The sequence below is a fragment of the Galleria mellonella genome, unplaced genomic scaffold (genome assembly GCF_026898425.1).
Source record: "Galleria mellonella isolate WM207_F2 unplaced genomic scaffold, CSIRO_AGI_GalMel_v1 utg139, whole genome shotgun sequence".
Lineage (NCBI taxonomy): Eukaryota > Metazoa > Arthropoda > Insecta > Lepidoptera > Pyralidae > Galleria > Galleria mellonella.
This window is the reverse complement of record NW_026441995.1, coordinates 2,858,384-2,878,690: the sequence shown is the minus strand read 5'-3', so window position 1 is coordinate 2,878,690 and position 20,307 is coordinate 2,858,384. Positions and strand designations below refer to the sequence as shown.

Below are 20,307 nucleotides of genomic sequence, written 5' to 3'. Positions count from 1 at the left end.
TAATCACTGCAAATTAACAAACGAAAGAAAATAATAGCATAATTAATAATCACCCTACATATTTGAGGCATAAGACTGAATTTTAAACAACTTATGTAAAATAATGCTGGAAAACCATAACGTTGCAATTTTTATTCGGTAGGGCCTCTCAATAGAACTATTGTAATATTGACGTAACATTACATGTACCTACAAATCAAGTCGGTATTAATTATTATGACGGGTCCCATATCAATCTTTAGTTTCAATTTGGATATAGAACATGTCAGTTTTTTAGAGGCTGCACAAAATTTTTGAAAAACCCTTTGAGTGCCGACGAGCGCCATCGCGCCCGTGCGCATTGCAACTAAAAGTGCCACGAGCGTCATAGCGCTCGTGAAATCAGTCGCTGTTTAGCTTGCTGTCAAAAAAATATATTAAAATTGGATAATTTTTGGAGGAGATACAGTTTTTTTAGAGACAAGGGTGAATGACATCAACACGACAAAGATTTCTTTGGCATTATTAAGTAGATACGAGTAAAAATAAATGGCACTAAAAGGGTTAAAATAAATCCAGTACGTGTAGGTACAGTCTACAGTGATAACAAATGGAGACCACGTTACTTATTTAAATACCATGTTTATTAATGTTTGTTTGCCATATTTAAAAATACAACACTTATTTTGAATTGTATGACTGTACAATTTATATAAATAAACAATTTTTAAACGTTATATTTTAATTAAAAATATTACAATATTATTATTATTATATTGCAGCTTATAAAAAAATAAATTTGTAAGTAGGTATATTTCATCAGGTAGGTACACTACGGGTCTGAAAAATTCATGCCTTTATTATTAATGATTAAAAATATATACTACAATTCCTAAAATGGGGCTACGGTACGTAACAATGCAGAAATACACATAAACATATATAGAGATAGAATAGAGAAGCGTTTCTAATATGAAGCATGCAATGATTGGGGGTAAAACATTGGCGCCAACATGCATATGGTAAATGTCATATCAAACGTTGGCACCAATGTTGGTCCATGTGATTTTGAATATAGGTACATAAATAATACAGATATATAGGGCGACATACCCCCATTCGCGTATCGATTCCAATTGCTTAGCACTTAGTTTCTTCGGCTTAAATATTCTGTCCTTGTGTAAGCTTTACGAAAAAAACATCTTTTGATAAATTTTACAACTATTTTACATACAAATGCATTGTTTATACTCAACTGTGTGTGCAATTAATGACTATTTAAAAATAAATATGACTTAAAACAATGTAAATGTAATTTCACTAAACGTGTAATTATAGGAAATTGTATAGAATATTAAAGAAAACTAAACCAAGTAGCTATATAATTATGTATGTATAATTTAGGAGCCTTTTATCACAGGATTACTAATAACGTTAATCACAAACTTTTTAACTCATGACGAGAACATACAATGATAATGTAACGGCACTACACACAAATCTATGATAATTAAAAAAAAAAAATTAAAATTGATCTGACCGAGAAGCGAACTAGACATCTTATTCCCGCAAGTAACACGCCAACCGCTGAGCCATGGAGGTCGTCAAATATGAATGTTGTTGCATTATCAACTATATAAATATTAATTGATGAACTATATTTGTATACATAATGTGATACCGTTATTTGTATGGTATACGGTCTAAGATGGAAGGTATGACAGTAGCATCTATTGCTATAAGCAGCATAAGCTGTTCCACTACTGTATTATAATATTAGGGCCTATACAGACAAGGGACAAATCTCGAATTCTTTTTTTGCATTCAAAAGAGGTCACTTAGCACTGCATTGAATTACACACACGAGGACTTAAATATAATTTCTTTCGTGTAAATTATGTATGTAATGCAATTCTGACCTACTTTGAATACAAACAAGTGTCTCCAAGGAATGCCTCTCGTCTGCATAGACCATTATTTGGATGACCGTCAACTAGAATTCTAATACTAGTCCATGAAAATAGATCAGTTAGAATTGCATCGTATAACACAGGAGAGACACAGTATTTTATACTGACTTTAGAAATAAGAAGGTTCTAGATTCGGTTGTTAATTTTTTTATATTTGTTACTTCATAATTCCATCAGTTGTAAATCGATTTGAAAAATTATTTTTTTTATGTGAAAGCACATACTTACAGGTCGCGTAGAAATTTTACCAAAATCGATTTAGTAGTTTTAGTTAATTTTAAAATAAAATAAATAGTTTTGCCATAATTGAAATCGGTTTTACAATGTGTAAAGATATCCTTATTACAGATTCGTACCGTAGAAGTTTTACCAACATCGGTTCAGTAATTTATTATTTAACTCAAAATTTCTGGTTTTGCCACAAATTTTTTTTATACAACTTAGAATGGCAAACAAGCTGACGGCCCACCTGATGGAAAGTGGTAACCGTCGCCTATAGACATGAGCAGTACCATGGACATAACAGAGTATACTATTTCGTCCATGATACCCTCCATGCGTTGCCATTCCTGAGGACTCAGGTGTTATTCCTCTGTACCCAGTAAATTCACGCCATATCCCACCCTTCAAACCGAAACACAGCCATGCAAACACAACTGCTTTACGGTAGAAACACGAATGCGATAGAGGTACCCAAGCAATCGACTTTTGTGCAAAGTCTCCCTCTAATTGTAATAGATTTCTTTTTTGTGAAAAACAATCTTATTAGCTTCTTAATTGTGTGCGTTATACGATACAGTTTTAATTAATTGTAACGAATAAAATGTAACTCGAGGGCCGTAACTCGTATGCACTGGCCCTTATGTGGATGACCGGTAACTAGCATACTTGGAACCTATTCCTTGACTTACTAACAAGCATTAGGTGATTCATATTATTGATTTTCGATACTACTAGCGTAGCAGTGTCGATAATACATAACCAATGAAGGGTTACCGCACACAGACACAACTCTTTACAGTCGAATGGAATACAATTGTACAGTGACATGTAAAAATAATATAACATTTTATTTATAATAAAATTCCATCGTACAGTCAGATGTAATAATATGTAAACATTTTAATGCTTTATTGCAGTGAAATTACTGAATATTCTGACGATTTTCTTTGTAACATATAATATACAATACTCCATTGTATAACACACAAAAGTTTAACTCCCGTATTCATAAAAACATCAAACCTTTCATAAATTTATTCTAGCTATTGAAGTGTTTTGTCTTTTTCTTTTGCACTAAATTCTCAATTAGAAAGACGGTGACAAAACACTCTAATAGTTAAAACATGTTTGTAAGACATTTTAATTTTTATAAATAAGGGGATACAAGTGAAGCGTCCGCATCTTACTCTAAAATAAAGAAAAAATTGTTGGCATATATAAAGTAACACTAATATTTCTCGTCTGTGTAGGCATTAGATTTTTATAAAATTTTTGTTTACATCTAATTATCGTCATAAAATGTGCGATAGCCCTGCTGTAATTAATACGTATCGTTGTAACTAAATATGAAGCTGCCGATACAACAGTAAGGTAATCTTAGAAGGTTGCTTTATTTATAGACTATTAAGAATCCAATGAACATAATAGAAAGAATGTAAAAAGTAAAAAAACGTTTCTGCGAATACATAACATGTTCTGCTTCTATTTTTAGGGTGACACATCGCTCGTATCAAAGGGCGAGGATAGTGCAACCTGCTATTATGTGTATTATATATATATATATATATATATATATATATATATATATATATATATATATATATATATATATATATATATATATATATATATATATATATATATATATATATATATATAAATAATTATGCATACAAGCAGCTATTATTTAAAAAAGATTTGAATAAAAATATTGACTTAAATAGATCCTACATTTGCTTGTACTTAGCGTATTAATTATTGACCCTAAATTAGAGAATTAGAGCAATAAAGCCTAATTTATTTCAGTTAAATTTTAATTTAGAATTCTTACTTAAAATTTGTATCAAAAAAGTTTAAATTGATAAAAAAAAAATATAAAAATATACTCGTTTGCTCTCTTAAACAGTAATTTTTTTTTATAATTCTACTACTGGATACGTAATGTTGTTATGTGTTGAGAAGAATTCGCAAGAAACTCAACAGTTACTCTTTTCAATACATTTATGTACAAGATAACTTTACATTTACATATGTACGGCGATTGTAAGCCATTTACTTGTAGTTCTATTTATATATATTATTCAATGAGAAATAAACGAATAGGTGAAAGAATTTAATGTCAGAGTTTTTGCTGTTTATGTTTAATGACAGAGGATTTGCTAATATTTTTTTTTTATACAACTTAGAATGGCAAACAAGCTGACGGTCCACCTGATGGAAAGTGGTAACCGTTATCTATATAAATTGTTAAAAATTTATTGGTATTTGGATTTTATTAAAAAAAAAAAACGCGTTTTTATATGTTGATATAAACTAAATATTTTATCTAAATAATTATAAATTTATAACACCTTAATAATGAATGAGCTAAATGTAAACTGAATCCCTTATTCATAAAAACGTAAAAACACCTCGTAAACCTTTTTTCAACTGGGAAAAAAACGTTTTGTCTCTTTCTTCTGTTCTAAATTTCCAATTTAAAAGAAATTGGCCGAGGTTTTCCAAAGAGACTACAGCATGGGGTTCTTCAAAAGGGGGGTAAAGAGGCTTCTTCAGGGTCGGCAACGCGCGCGTAATACCTCTGGTATTCCAGGCGTTCATAGGCTACGGTAAACGCTTACCATCAGGTGGGCCGTATGCTTGTTAGCCATCTCAGCGGTATAAAAAATTTACTAAACAGTGCAACAGTTACAATAGGTTTGTATACGGTTTTAGTTTTTATGAATAAGAAGGTAAATATATACTGGTATTATATACAAGATGTTATACAAGTTGGGATTTTTTAATAATTACGTCACAGCAACACATGGAGGCCAGGGATCGAGACATTAACTTGATAAACGTTTTGGAGAGCGTATCATGTGTTCAAATAAAAACATTAATTGAACTTAACGAGCCGAGGGGCAAGAGGATCGCGTCCTTTGTATATACAATGCACCAACATTTATTTGAATGCATCGTGGAGGGCTTTCTGCAGCTTGTAATACGCTCTGTTGATTCGTTGACAGATGACTGATTATTAATTTTTATGCAAAGCGTACTGTAAGAATTACACCATGAATTCTTTTATTTTTTAATGCAATATGGATGGCTATTTATTTATCTTAGCCCTTGACTGCATGTACTGAACAACACATGCCTCTATTTATGACTGTTGTGAAAATCTTGAGTCACATAGCGTGTTGTATGTATGATACATATTTGTCACGCTCGTATTTTTTTTTTCGCTCGCATTGCTTGGGTACCTCTGTACCATTCGTGTTTCAACCGTGAAGCAGTTGTGGCTGTGTTTCGGTTTGAAGGGCGTGAATTTACTGGGTACAGAGGAATAACACCTGAGTCCACAGGAATGGCAACGCATGGGGGTTATCATGGGCGAAACAGTATACTCTGTTATGTCCATGGTACTGCTCATGTCTATAGGCGACGGTTACCACTTTACATCAGGTGGGCCGTCAGCTTGTTTGCCATTCTAAGTAGTATAAAAAAAAACACGTCATATATCTGTAAATAAATTAATTAGAGAAGGACTAGTGGCTTTAATAACGGGAACCAGCGATCCTATTGTTATATTTATTATATTACGTCGATCTCCACACAGTTTCCCTTGGTAACCACCATGGTAAATTTCTGGTGAATTCGTCATGATGGGCTATTCGACCTGACTTTATCCTCGCCTATCATCACGTAGTGGTACTCAATCGCCTATATAGTAGCGCAGAACTATCATATAATTTTCATTAATAAATATTGCAATTTGACAGTGGAAATAGATAAGAAAAAGTGACCATATAGATAAGAAAACTTCCTTTACATTTCAATGTTCCTACATTATTCGTCAGCCTTGAAACAACGAATTTACATTATAATACTGGTTTTCCCCAAACAAATCGTAGCTAATATAGTGAAACACGGCTACGAACAGCTATGAACGGAATGAACAATGAAAGTCATTTACTATCATTATAATACACACAAAATGCGGGGGAAATGATTGATTGCACGTTTTACGTTCTTGTTATTATTTTCCCGCGATAATGATTGAATCACTTGACTTTACAGCATAATAGGCACCGTGTGTTGGAATTACTAAATAAAGAAATATGATAGCGATTGTTAAACTTAAAAGCTGTACAATTTGTTATTACAAAAAAAAAAAAATACAGTATATAAATACGTATAAATTTTATAAAATGGTAGTAACATATGCATACATAAATACATATTTTAGAGTATCTATTCCTTTTGTTTTAAAACAAAAACAATTGTGAATTAGTTCGTGTTGGGCGTTTAATTTGTCATAGCACGACGCAATATCATACTCTTTTACCGTTACAGTATAAAAGTGGAATAAAATATCATTTAAGTATACTAATGTTTTGAATTATTGTTAAGCCGCGGACGTCCACTTTATCGTTGCGGTAAATTAAAAGCGTGTATGGAGACGTACAACTGCGTAATTCCTCTCCTATTATATCGTGACGGTAAATTCGTACGATATAGTACGGTTCGATATAAAAATGCTCATTGTATCAGATATACTAGTTATTATACGGTAGTTTTAAAACTTATATTGTACAATTGAAACGGTTAATTAAAATTTACCTCTAATAATAATATTTATAAAAACTGTTTATACTGACGTAGACACGTCTATATTATAGATTTTTAAGTAAATAAATTAAACAATTGAATCATCAACTAAATATATACTTAGTGTAAAGTAGAAATCGTTAGTATCATTTTAAAGGACTGTTCTACTAGTGAATATTTTTCACAAAGGAATATGGGTAGATAAAAAACAAAAAAAAATTATACTACCATACTAACATGGCGCGCTAATTAATATGGAAAGTCAATATATTTTTTCTGATCTTTTTTTGACTAATGTTTCTTTGCTAAAAATGTTCAGGTCTAATAGTAGATTTTGTTTAGAACACATTGTAGGTATGCAGCCAGCCTTTTAAAAAGGAATATGCTCTTTTATTGAAGGTTATGATATTGTATCAGTTCGGAAATACTGCTACTGGAAGTTATTTCTAAAGAGTGGTAATGCGTAAGAATACTCCTTTAAAAGATTCTACTGATTTCAATTTCATCTTATATTTAATTTTTTGTAACTTATAACAGTACACACCCTTTCTCTCTGATAGCATGTAGTTGCTTTGGCGACAGTGGATGCGGCTCTAGGCCGGCGTCCAGCGCTGCTGCGTCCAACTCGTCGCATGGTGGAGCGATGATAATGTCCGATGGACGGTTGCCCGGACCAGTGAAACGTGATGGCGGTAAAACTGCCCAGAAAAATGCAATTAATAAATATACTCAGATTTAATTGCACGTAATAATTATATTAACTTTTTTACGGAACTTAGAACAGCAAACAAACTGATGGCCTATCTAATGGAATTTAGAGCTGTTTATGAGATACAGATATGAAAGACTTATGTATCAAATTATGTATAAATAGTACAAAACTTGATGAGAAGTGGTAACCCCTAAACCCTGGGGGGAAAGGGATTGTTAGTAATGGAGACTAAAAATCCCATTGCTAGCAATATACCCAACCAGGTCGACCTCCTCATGGTTCCCCCTGGAAACTATCATGGTTAATTCATTATGATGGGCTAACTGGCCTGGTTTTCATTCTCATCTATTACCCTTCACTGGTGCTCCGCCAGCGTATCCCGTTAGCGCAGGCAGGGTTACCATTCCATTTTCATCCACCAAAAAAAACCCTAAACCCTAAAGTGACCCTTAAACTTAGTTACTGCATTTATTAAACTAAAATACCGTAATAGTAATAAAAAGTAGAGTACACCAAGAGGTAATAAATAATATACCTATATATATATATATATATATATATTTATAATATTAGTAAGAATTACACATAATTTTAGTGAATAATGAGATAATATTTGGTCAAAGTTCAAAATATTATTTTTTATCTTGTACACAAATAAGCACATCTGTAGTAAATGATGTCATGAACTTGAACAATATGAATCAGAATATTTGAACTCTTGGATCATCACTCTGCAACTGATATATAGATAAGTATATTTTATTAACATAGTGTTTCAAAAAAAGATAATGAAAAGGTAACCAAGTTTTATTGAAGTTATCATAGAAACAAATGAAAATTGTTACTTATTTCATTTAAGGAGTGTGTGAAACTTTTTTGTAATTTTCATTTTTACAGTTTTTTAAGGTATTAAATTTTTTTTTATATTGAACTACTACATTTTTATTCTATAGATACTATTATGATAATAACAAATTGGTCAAGTCACAAAATATAGTTAAATGAAAATCATTGGAAGTAACACAAGTGTATTCTAATTTATAAAGATGTTACACTTTGATATTAAATTTTATGACTTTAAAGGTTAATAAAAAAAGTTTTAGAGATATATAAGTCTCAAGCATCCATGTAAATGAGAAAAGTGATGTAAATATTTTGATTAGTTTTTATAGCACATTTTATCATTATTTTTTATGATGAAACAAGATTTGTATGATTTTCTTTTATTGATATGATCAAAGTATGTTCATTGACTGGTTTTCCTTCAAAAAATAGCTTACATCTTTTCATGTCCCATGTAGTATTTCAAAGTGATTCGTTAAACTGTTAAGGCACCAAGAGGTAACAAACAAACAGACTTTTTCTTTTGTAACATTGGTAAGGATAGTGTAAATTAGTAACACAGATGTGGTAGAAAACAATATCTTACCGATAGGAAATGTTTTCCAGTGATAGAGGAAGTCTTCAGCGACTTGTTTTATGTTATTGACGAGCTGCTCAACCTCGGGCGGTGCCCCTACCAGCTGCACATCAAAATGGAGCGGCTCCCGTTCAGGCGGCGGCGCTTCTAGTAGAAGCGAGTTCGGCCGGGACGCGCGCTCTCCTTCTCCAGACATTATCACCAGAAATCATCAACTTTCATCACTGGCTCCACCTTACAATTTCACTTTCACAATAACATGAACAATTTATTCGAAGCACTTCACCCATTAGCTCACTGAACACATAATGATTCTGTGTGCTGCAGTGGGCGGAGAAATCACTTGACACCGAGCTCTTATTGTTTTATTATTTACATTCATTTGATCAATTTAGTCCGACAAGCGATCGGTTGTCGGGTCGTTTCAATTAATTTTATTCTGATTGGTTCATGTTGTACAGGAACGTATATTATGAACTTTAAAGATTGTTTTATACTTTATAGACATAAAAATCGTTTTCTTAATTTACGAACAAAATAATGGAGAAAAAGAAAAATTATAGATATCAATATAGACAGAAACCAACCAATTTCGCCAATTTGACAATTGAATGATATGATTGCCTTGACATCGAGCCAAAAACAGACAAATTTGATACACAGATTAAAAAAATATGTAACTGTATAAGATCGTACACGATTAAGTAATATGAATTGTAGACTGGAAATAAAATAAAAGAGACTTTACAAAAGTTGTTTGCTTGGGCACTTTTGTCCCATTTGTGTTTCTACCATGAAGCAGTTGTGTATGCATGGCTGTGTTTTGATTTGAAAGATGGTATATGGCAATGAATTTACTGGGTACAGAGGAATAACACCTGAGTCCTCAGGAATAGCAACATATGGGGGGTATCATGGGCGAAATAGTATACTCTGTTATGTCCATGGTACTGTTTATGTCTATAGGCGACGATTACTACTTTTCATCAGGTGGGCCGTCAGCTTGTTTGCCTTTCTAAGTTGCATAAAAAGAAACGAAAATGTCTTTATCTACGCGTACGTCTATACATCTAAAGAGACAACGACAACTTTAAGTCTTGATTGGAACGTTTATGGGTATCATTAGGCTGTACGGGAAGTTGTCTAGGTCATTTAAATAAAAATATTTTTGATTTGACCACTTGTCAATGTGGTGATTTGTACATGGACTTGTTTGTTATTTATTACATTAATATATTTAAATACGGGTTTTATTTATTAAACTAATTTGCATTTACATGAAACTGTAGACATTCCAGTGAATTTTATTGTAACCGTTATTAGTTTTATCTTGACACGAATAATAGCACCAGTACCAGTTGTCTTCGGGAGATTGGACGTGATCGGATTAGGTATGTCCTACATAGTAATTTTGAGTAGAATGTATTACTTATCACATGTGTCGCGTATTTGGTACAATAGTGTGGATTTAAGCGTGAAACCTTTTATCTATTAGTTGTAAGATAGGTAAGTGCTGTCCTTTTTCTCAGTTCGTTCGGTTCTTTTTTTGTGCTAAAGCCGCGTAACTTTACAGCGATGGAGGCGATGGACATTCAAGCCGTGGAGTCGAAGTTGAGCGACGTTACTGTGACCGCTATACCAATGAGCGGTAAAAACGTTCACAAGGAACTTGCACATGGCGGGAATAGTCACGCAACTATATCTACTGTCCCGGCTTCGTCGCCCTCCTCAAACGGCAAGGATAAAGACAATGGTACGTCCAAGTATGCACAATTACTGGCCGTTATAGAAGAAATGGGTAAAGAGGTTCGGCCTAGTTACTCGGGAAGTCGCAGCTCTGCTGAACGTCTCAAGCGTGGCATTGTCCATGCTCGCATACTCGTGAGGGAATGTCTCATCGAGACAGAGAGGTCAGCACGGCAGTAGTATGCTCCACAAATTATTTTCACAGTCAATTCATTAGTACCTCAATTTCGGTATTGCTTTACATAAAATAATATGAAATGTTTCTTCAAGTGACTGCCAGCTTATAAACTGTTACCATTATAATTAAGACATACCAGTAAATATAGTCTATGTTTTGATAACAGAGGGATATCACACATTTGATTATAAAACATAATTATTAACTCAAACTATTACTTTAAATTAAAACATATTGCTCTTTGTCAGTGGATGGTTCCAAATATTCCATTTTATAACAAAATGTTGTATACTTGAAAATAAAAAGTTATGGTGATCTATGTTGTCATATGATTCTATAATTGTAATGTAAGTAAAATTATAATGTAAAATGAAAAAAAAAAGAAAGAGTTAGTATCTTACTGTTAGATTAAAGTTAAATGAAATATATAATTCAGGGTACTTAGACATAAATTTAAGGCTTCGAAAATATTTTTTAAAGAAAGAATGTCCAATTTTATTTTCAAATATATAATTTCTGATCTTATTTACCTACAATGCAACAATATGTGGGACTCCAAAGAGTTATATAAACTTGTTATACATAAATGCCTGTTTACAATAGAACAACTATTTAAATTTTAGTATAAGTGGTAATGTAAGTAAATCTGGCAGTTGTGAGTTCAATTATTACCTATAGAAAGAGATCATGTTAAATAATCAATACTATGTCCTGATTAAACAATGTACAGGCTGTGAATGCAACATTTATTGTGAACATCTACCTCAGATACAAACAAACTATTGATATTTTTAATGTTTATATCAATGTCTTATATTTATGTGGTGATGTCAGTATAATATGATATAGCAACAAATACACAGGGTTAGTTAGAAAGGGCATACTAACTTTTAACAAGGTGATAGTGTTCATGAGACTGTCCAATGAACACAGAAGAAATACCACTATTAAATCACCTTATATTATTATGAAATGTAAAAAAATATTTTAATTGTTCTTTGCAGAATATTGTTTCACTTATTACTTCTCGCTGATATTAGTATACTCTATCCAACTAATCTTGTATAAACCAAGTTTAGATGAAAATAATTAATGTGCATGATTTATTTATGTAAATTATATGCCACAACATGTACAGAAATTATATTAGATTTGAGTTACCCATTTTCACCGACAGATATAAATCATCTCAATGTTTTACATATATATGATTTTTTCATACATTATAATCAAGACATTAACAAATGCTGATGTAATGAGAAAATACAGCAATATTTGTTTGATATTAAGTATTTTAAATATTAATTACTATACAACTCAAGCCAATCTCGTGACCTCATTATAGAAATGTATGACATAGTATATAAGAAAAAATGTGCTCATTGATTTTTGATAATTTCATTTTGTACTAGTATAAGTTGTATATAGTTTAGTTTTTAATGTCATCTCCTTTCAAATTGACAAAAATGTTACAGTTTTATCTAAATAGTTTGGATGGATGATTTTCCACAAAATATATCATTACATTTAATCTTGCTGGTTACTCTGTTTGAATCATAGATCGCTATTTGCTTTTCTATTACAGTTAATTGTTAATATTTTATGTATTTATTTATGTATGTATTTATTACATGTATATATTTATTTATTTAATATATTATATGTATGTTTATATTAGTCTAATTGTATGTTTATAATATATGAATATATTAACTATTGCTTCATATTTCCTCTGTTCAATAATGCACTGCCTGCTTATTTCTCAGTTCGCCCAATGGTTGACTAGTGAAGAACACTGTCCACCAAATGTATGTAGAATTTAACTGCATATTAAAGTTTAAATAAATTAATAAAGATTTAATTAAAAATAAATCTATAAAAAGATATATTAAGATCTCTTTAATAGCTCATCTTAATATTAAATGAAGGAATATATACCATAGATATAAATAATTTACCTTATTTATTACTTTTATATATCTATGAAAAGAAATTAAAATTGGCAAAACTGATGTTCACGTTGCACAAATATTGTATTGAGAACAATTTTATTTTATATTTTTCCTTATTTTATTTAGCCGTGTACAAGACACTTTTAAATGAAACATTAATTATGTATATCTGGCTATCTTTACCTACTTGTACTCTCTTATTTATTAATCATCCATCCAATTCAACTGTTACAACTTAATCCAATATAGAAAATGTTTTGGTCCAACTGCCGTCAAGTATACTTTATAGCGTAGTTAGACGTAAGGAGAAATTACGAAATAGATTAACTTTATAAAATAAGTTACCATTAATTAATAAAGTACTTACATAAATGTTATTAATTATTTGATGTCCATTTCAATATTTTTATAATCTATTACCTTCTATCATTGTTCATTCGTGTGGATTTTATCTCTTTCTAATAGAAATATATAAAAAAAAGATGCGGACAATTAGATGCAAAGTTGATAATCAGGTTTTAGTAGTAGATGATAGTAAAATTATGGGCCTACGCCTAAGACGAAGGATGAACTTTGACATATTTGTTGTTTGTCAAAATATAACAGATTGCATTGTATAATATACACGAATTATAGTCAAGCTCCTGGCTAAATCAACGGGTAGATCTCCGTGGACAAAAAGTCGTTTGTCTGCATACGCCCTAAAATATTCAAATTATATCTGTACTGTGCTGCAAAGTTATAAATAAACACAAATGAAATGTATACGAAAATGAGAACTATCAAAACTTGTCAAAGACATAAAAAATATGTAAAATTTCTAGTAGTTTAAATATATATTTCATTTATATTTATTTCAATGAAGTGAAAAGAGTAAACTTATGTAAGGTAATTGATATATGCCCAAAGCTTATAAGTTGAATACTTGCAGAACTAATAAATTCTCGTAAGATTAGTAATCTAATCTAAGCACTGTGTTCGTATCAGATTTTTAAAGAAAGCTATTTGTAATTTTGTCTTCTCGGCAGTTGATCTTTTATTTTATTGTACATGTATGCGCCCATGTTCTTTTGCCTGACTGTGTGTGTTGGGGAATATTCACACCGAATGCACTTATAGTTAGCCGCTGACTATGAGCGATCGTTACACAACTTACCAATTGTCCAATTAATATTTAACTTTTTACTTACACTGATCTGACAAAATATTATTATACGCTATGCTAACATACGTATAATTTAATTCTGGTAAATTGAGTTGTTTAGGCCAGAACTGACAAAGTAGTTAGCGACTGACTATACTGTTGGTGTGAATGCGGCCTTACATTCATACTCTTATATTTGAGCAAGATTTGTTAGACCGTACTGTTACCCCTACCATTAAATATTCATTCGTAATATATTTCTTATTTGTAAGTGGTGAACCATACGACAGTACAAATTTTAGCAATTTATTAATAACGTAAGCAGATATAAATGTTAAATTCATTACAGTTTACGAAATATAGCGTTAGTCTGCTGTATTTACCTATTCGTGTATGGACATATTTTTATTAAAAATAAATGGGTCTAAAATAGTAATTTTCGTTTTAATTTCTAAAATTTTAGCCTGAAAAATTTATATTTCTTATTCTAGGTAGATATATCATTATTACGTAGATTAGAAAACGTAGATTAAGTAGTATATTTATAAGTATAGTTGGCTCACTAAAGACTATGTATAAAGGTACTTTGTAAAAGTACACAGCATCGATCGTTTTACAAAATATGTAAGTATTTTATTCCATATTCCTGTAGCGTGGGCCTTTTTACGATGACATATCAATAATATAATTTGTCTAAATCCCTTTCATTACAATGACATTGTAAAAGACGAGTACAGGAATAAATCGTACAGGGTCGCCTTTAGCCTAATGCCCCTCATCCCACGACAAAAAAAAAATTCTCCAAGCATTCCTATTCACACCAAAGTATTAACACATCGAATTTATTTAATGCGGTCCTCTACTGTATTGGATTATCTGTTAACCCCTTACAGGGCATCTATTAACCCCTTATAGGGCACAGAGAGCCTCGAGTCTACCTCCATTACTCGAAGTTTTAAACAACGGGAATCTGCCGTACCCATGTTCTTCGTTTACGCCTCTCGAAGAGGTGTGTGTATCTGACGGTGATTGATGCGATTTCGGCTTATACAAATCGTGGATAACGAACAAAACAAAAAGGGTTATCGCCGAGCCAGCCTTAGCCGCTGCCCAGCTGTGGCCTTGAGTCTCAGCAACACCTTAAGGCTGATATGGCTAGTCCGTGGTAAAAGCCTTATATACAGCAATGTATGATAACAGGAATTTTAAGTTAAAATCTATGTCAATTGTTTTAAATGAATAGATATTATTCAGTGATTTACCTTGTTACTATATATGTTTATTTTAGTTTCCATGGCTGTGATATGGAATAACAAGCTGAAATGGCACACTGGCTACAGTGCCGATTCGGTCGAATGGTGTCCTATTGACGGATATCGCAATGTGCTGGTCTGCGGCACGTATCAACTCGAGAAAAAGGATGAAGGTAAATATTAAACGTTGCAAAAGCAATCTATATCGCTGAACAGCTTGCTTAGAAGTTGTATTCCAATTTGTAGGAATTTATGAAAAAATGTGATCTACCTACATGTATATTTTTATTTATTTATTTACTTTTTATTGCACCACTTAAAGGTTAATACAAAACAATACACTCCTCGCAAAAATTAAGGGAACATAAAATTTTTTGAAATTTTTGGGTGATTTTCAACAGGCTGTATTTCAGTGAAAAATAATCGTACAGGAAATTTAAAAAAAGGGTTTTGAAGCTTGAAAACTCTAGTTTTCAGATTTTTTGGTGAAAAAATTTTTTGAGCTCCGGTTTCCATGCAATTCTTAAACAAAGCTGAAAATAAATTTTTCCTTAAGGGATCCCTGGAGCGATCGGTTCAACGGTTTTTCCCGGACCAATTGATTGAAATTTTGGAAAAAATAAGGGAACAAGGTTTTTGTCCCTTAAAGTCACCCTAATCCATTCAAAAATCAATAATTTCATTTGTTTTTCACTTTTTACTCAATTTTTTGTTTTTTAAAAATTCATTATCAAAAAAAAAAATCGAAAAAAATCAAGAAAATTTTATGCAGATAAAGAAACTCGGCGCCCGCTTGCTGTGCGACCAGTAGTTCCAGAGATATTAGCAGTTGAATGGAAAAGGATGCTTTTGCATTTAAAGTTCGATATCTCGGAGACAAATGGTCGTAATTGAGCCATCCAAAGCGATTTTTGAAGCTGAATAAACACACTAAGAGTCCTATACAATGGAGTAGCTCGAAAAAATTTTTCCATGCCCATAGAGTGAAAAACAAAACCTAGAAAATTTAGAAAAAAATTATTTTCAGCTTTGTTTAAGAATTGCATGGAAACCGGAGCTCAAAAAATTTTTTCACCAAAAAATCTGAAAACTAGAGTTTTCAAGCTTCAAAACCCTTTTTTTAAATTTCCTGTACGATTATTTTTCACTGAAATACAGCCTGTTGAAAATCACCCAAAAATTTCAAAAAATTTTATGTTCCCTTAATTTTTGCGAGGAGTGTATATATATTACACATATTTTTCATGGAATTCGGAATTTATTTGAATGAGACCTTGAGAATTGAGACTCATCTAATGGAAAGTGATTACCGTTTTCTATAGACATTAACCTTTATAGATATCACAGAATACACTATGCCCGTCCGCGGTATTAAGATACCTTCTTGTCCTATACTTTTATTGCCATATTTTCCCTTACAAACCGAAACAGCCATGCAAGTACTGCTACTTCAAGCCAGAAACAAACGTGGGATAGATCTACATACCTGACTAGACAGACACACCTAAATAGATGAATTGTTCATAGTCTCCCTCTGGTGAATATGTACACTTAGTACCCTTATAATAATAAATAGGTTATTTATTTACTCTTTATTGTACCACTTAAAGAATAATACAAAGATAATTTATCTTTGAGTAAAAGAGAAAAAAAGACTGTAGCTATTTGGTACTAAAATTGTAACTAATAAAATAACGCCTATATTAATAAAATATATGTACACTTTACATCTAAGTAGTTATAATAGTTTATATAGTGAATGTTACATAAATAAATAAATAAAATTCATAATATAAATTTATTGGGGGGGAAGGGATTGTTAGCAATGGAGTTTGATAGCCCCATTGCTAGCAATATGCTCTATTAGGTCGACCTCCACGTGGTTCCCCCTGGAAACCGTCGTGAACAATTCTTGTTGAATTCGTCACGATGGGCTAACTGACCTGCTTCATCCTCACCTATCATCCTTCACTGGTGTCCCACCGGTGTATACCGATAGCACGGGTGGGGCTACCATTCCATTGTCAACCATTAAAAAAAATATATATAAATTTATTTTACAAACAATACACGTAACTTGTCTCGTACAAGTAGGTATAAAAGGACAAAAAAATTAAGTAATTGTCATTTGCTTTACAGTTGAACAATCATCAAGACAGATCAGGCTCGGGAAAATATACCTGTTCATCGTCAATAAGGACACTACTGAATTATGCCCCATTCAAACCGTGGATACTTCTGGAATATTAGACCAGAAATGGTGTTACCATACAATCCAGGACTACCCAGTTTTGGCTGTAGTCACATCGCAGGGATTTATTGAACTTTACCGCTTAGTTCAGGAGGGTACCATAAGTCTGAAATTATGGACAAATTTAAGTCTCGGTCAAGATATTTTAGCTTTGTCGGTTGACTGGTCGACAAATAAAACACCGTCTGCGGAACCTTCGCTGGTTGTCAGTGACTCGTTAGGTGGAATTACCGTATTAAAACTTATAGTAGACGGCTTACAGAAAATTGGAAGTTGGAAAGGTCATAATTTTGAGGCGTGGATAACTGCTTTCAATTATTGGAATACGAACACATTTTATTCAGGTAAACAATATTTACACATTTTTTTTTACAAGTTCTAAGTAAGTTTCGGTTTTGGCCCAACACTACGTACCTATACGTAAATCTTAAATGTAAAATTTTGTACAATAGAAAAATGGCGGGAAAGATGAACATTAAGTTTAAATTGGAGATCTATAGTTTGAGTATATAATTAAGTAATTGTTTTTTTTATGATTATAATGTATGCGCTTTGAATATTACTGGTAGAAAAATAATAATTTTCGAGTTACGTGCCTCTTATACATGACACAGACAGAAATGGTCGTAAAAATGGCGACCGATTGCCATTCAGAAAAAGAAGAAGAACATTTAAATATATTTTTTTATGTTATAATGATATAGATGGTAAGTTGTAGCAGTCCCCTATGGTAATTATTACCTCTCATGGTAATTATTAATATTACAGGCGGTGACGACTGTATTTTCAAGGTATACGATATGAGAGTATCTGACGACGCAGTTATTGTGAATAGAAGACACGAAGCAGGCGTCACAACTATAAGAAGTCACATTGAAGTGGAACATCAATTACTGACTGGCAGGTTTGCCTATATATTTAATGTAAAAATTCAATATTTTATTGAGACGAACTAAAATTTGTGAATTTTCACCGTTTTCATTTCCCTATTTTATATTCTTTAAATACTTAAGTAACTACAACTAGGCAACGAAGGTTATTTTTTTTTTATTGGGTGAAAATGAAATAGTAACGTCGCCCGCGCTATATGTGTACATCGGCGGAGTACCAGTGGAAGATGATAGGTAAGAATGACAGGTCAGTTGGCCGACCGTGGTGAATTCGACAACAATTAACCATGATGTCGAGTGGAGGTCAACCTGAGAGGGTATATTGCTAGCAAAGGGGCTTTTAGACCTAATTACTAACAATCCCTTTCCCTCCAACTAAGGATTTTTAAGTTGACGGCTTACTAGATAATAATCCTAAACTCGGAATGTTTTTAATAAACAAAAAATATTAAAATCGGTACAAAATTGGTGGTGTAATTGCCTAAAATAGCCAGAATGAATGGAGGACATTTTCCTTTTGTATATTGCTTGCAAAAATTTAATTACTGGTATGTACCTACATGTATTCTATAAAATCAATCTTTTGGTGGCCCATAAAATAAGGGGTTATCTATACGTTGACGACGTTACAAGATTTATTTATAGATAGAAATAATAAATAATTTATTGCCGTAAAAATACAAAATAAAAAAAAAAGCTATTAAAATAATAGCAAGAACTTCTAAACTATGATAACTACTCCACTAATAAGGTGAGCTGTAAGTTTGTCGCCCTAGTGGTATAAAAAAAAAGTTAATTATCTATTCCAGTTACGATGAAAAAGTACGTTTGTGGGACGCAAGAAATCTTAGGCAAAGCGTCACTGAAACCGAAGTAAATGGCGGAGTTTGGCGCCTAAAATTTCATCCTTACAAACCCACTACGATTCTGGCAGCTTGCATGTACGGCGGGTTCCGGATACTGCGATTTGAGGAACAAACACTAAGTGTTGTTTGCGAGTACCTCGAACATGAGAGTATTGCGTATGGTGCAGATTGGCAGTTCGATGAAGAATCTTTAGTTGCTACTTGTTCATTTTACGATTGTAAGTTACATATTGGACAAATTATATTCTGATTTACTAAGCATATTATTTATTTAATTTCACCTTTATAAGAAAAAAATATCAAATCTGTAATTGCAATAAAATGACGTAGTATACTCTGTTATGGCCTTAGATTATGAAGTATATTAGTACATTATACTATGTGTTGGTCCCGAGCATAGAATAGGTTACCTCTTCCTTTCCCGTGGGTGTCGTAAAAGGCGACTTAGGGAGCTTATGGTCGAGGAATTTACTGGGTACAGAGGAATAACACCTGAGTCCTCAGGAATGGCAACGCATGGGGGGTATCATGTGCGAAACAGTATACTCTGTTATGCCCATGGTACTGCTCATGTCTATAGGCGACGGTTACCACTTTCCATCAGGTGGGCCGTCAGCTTGTTTGCAATTCTAAGTTGTATAAAAAAAAAGGTATGGGTAGCAGCGTCTCTTAAGACATCGCCAAAAGTCAAATTGTGGTTGTTAACTCGCTTGCCAAGTATGTATATAATACTGGTAAAATCCCTCTTCTAGGGGTGGATACGTTCAGGAGCAGACAGTTAACGGGTTAACGTTAACACAAAGTATTTTAAAGTTATGTATATGGCACTGTTCATGTCTATAGGCCTCGTAGAGTAAGTGTACTGTGCTATAGCCACAGCTTCCACTTTCCATTAGGTAGGCCGTAAGCTTGTCATTCTAAGTTGCACAAAAAACATGATTTCGAATTAAAAAAAATATCTAATAGCAATAAAAAATATTTAATGTCGAACTTAGTTTGTACTGGTTGAGCTACCTAACTGTTTTGTTCCCTATAGAGTCAATTCTTTCTTATTGGAATAAAAACTCTCTCCAATCTCAAAAAATCTCAACCAATCTCTGGTTTTTTATATTTAATGGGTGAAGATGGAAT

The 20,307-nt window shown here is 32.3% G+C and overlaps 2 protein-coding genes across 5 annotated transcripts in view; one reads left to right on the top strand and one right to left on the bottom strand.

Moving 5' to 3' along the window:
- Nucleotides 1–9,490, bottom strand: part of LOC113513223 (uncharacterized) — a 41,541-nt gene extending 32,051 nt beyond the window's left edge. For all 3 annotated transcript variants that reach the window (XM_052903611.1, XM_052903612.1, XM_052903613.1), the window contains exons 1-2: nucleotides 8,906–9,490; nucleotides 7,309–7,462 (exon numbers count right to left, since the gene is read on the bottom strand). In XM_052903611.1, coding sequence (XP_052759571.1) covers nucleotides 7,309–7,462; nucleotides 8,906–9,092 — 341 coding nt within the window. In that variant the 5' untranslated portion in view covers nucleotides 9,093–9,490. The remainder of the gene's footprint in view (nucleotides 1–7,308; nucleotides 7,463–8,905) is intronic.
- Nucleotides 9,491–10,005: 515 nt separating this feature from the next.
- LOC113518701 (diphthine methyltransferase) lies at nucleotides 10,006–19,433 on the top strand. 2 transcript variants are annotated; one of them, XM_026903668.3, is made up of 5 exons: nucleotides 10,006–10,287; nucleotides 15,205–15,342; nucleotides 17,309–17,764; nucleotides 18,189–18,324; nucleotides 19,120–19,433. In XM_026903668.3, exons 2-5 carry the CDS (start codon nucleotides 15,210–15,212, stop codon nucleotides 19,424–19,426), a joined length of 1,032 nt encoding a protein of 343 aa, XP_026759469.2. In that variant the 5' UTR covers nucleotides 10,006–10,287; nucleotides 15,205–15,209; the 3' UTR covers nucleotides 19,427–19,433. The 2 variants fall into 2 exon arrangements, with proteins under 2 accessions (XP_026759469.2, XP_026759470.2); XM_026903669.2 differs by lacking the exon at nucleotides 10,006–10,287 and adding an exon at nucleotides 10,472–10,659 and having other exon boundaries at nucleotides 15,209–15,342.
- The last annotated feature ends 874 nt before the right edge of the window (nucleotides 19,434–20,307 follow it).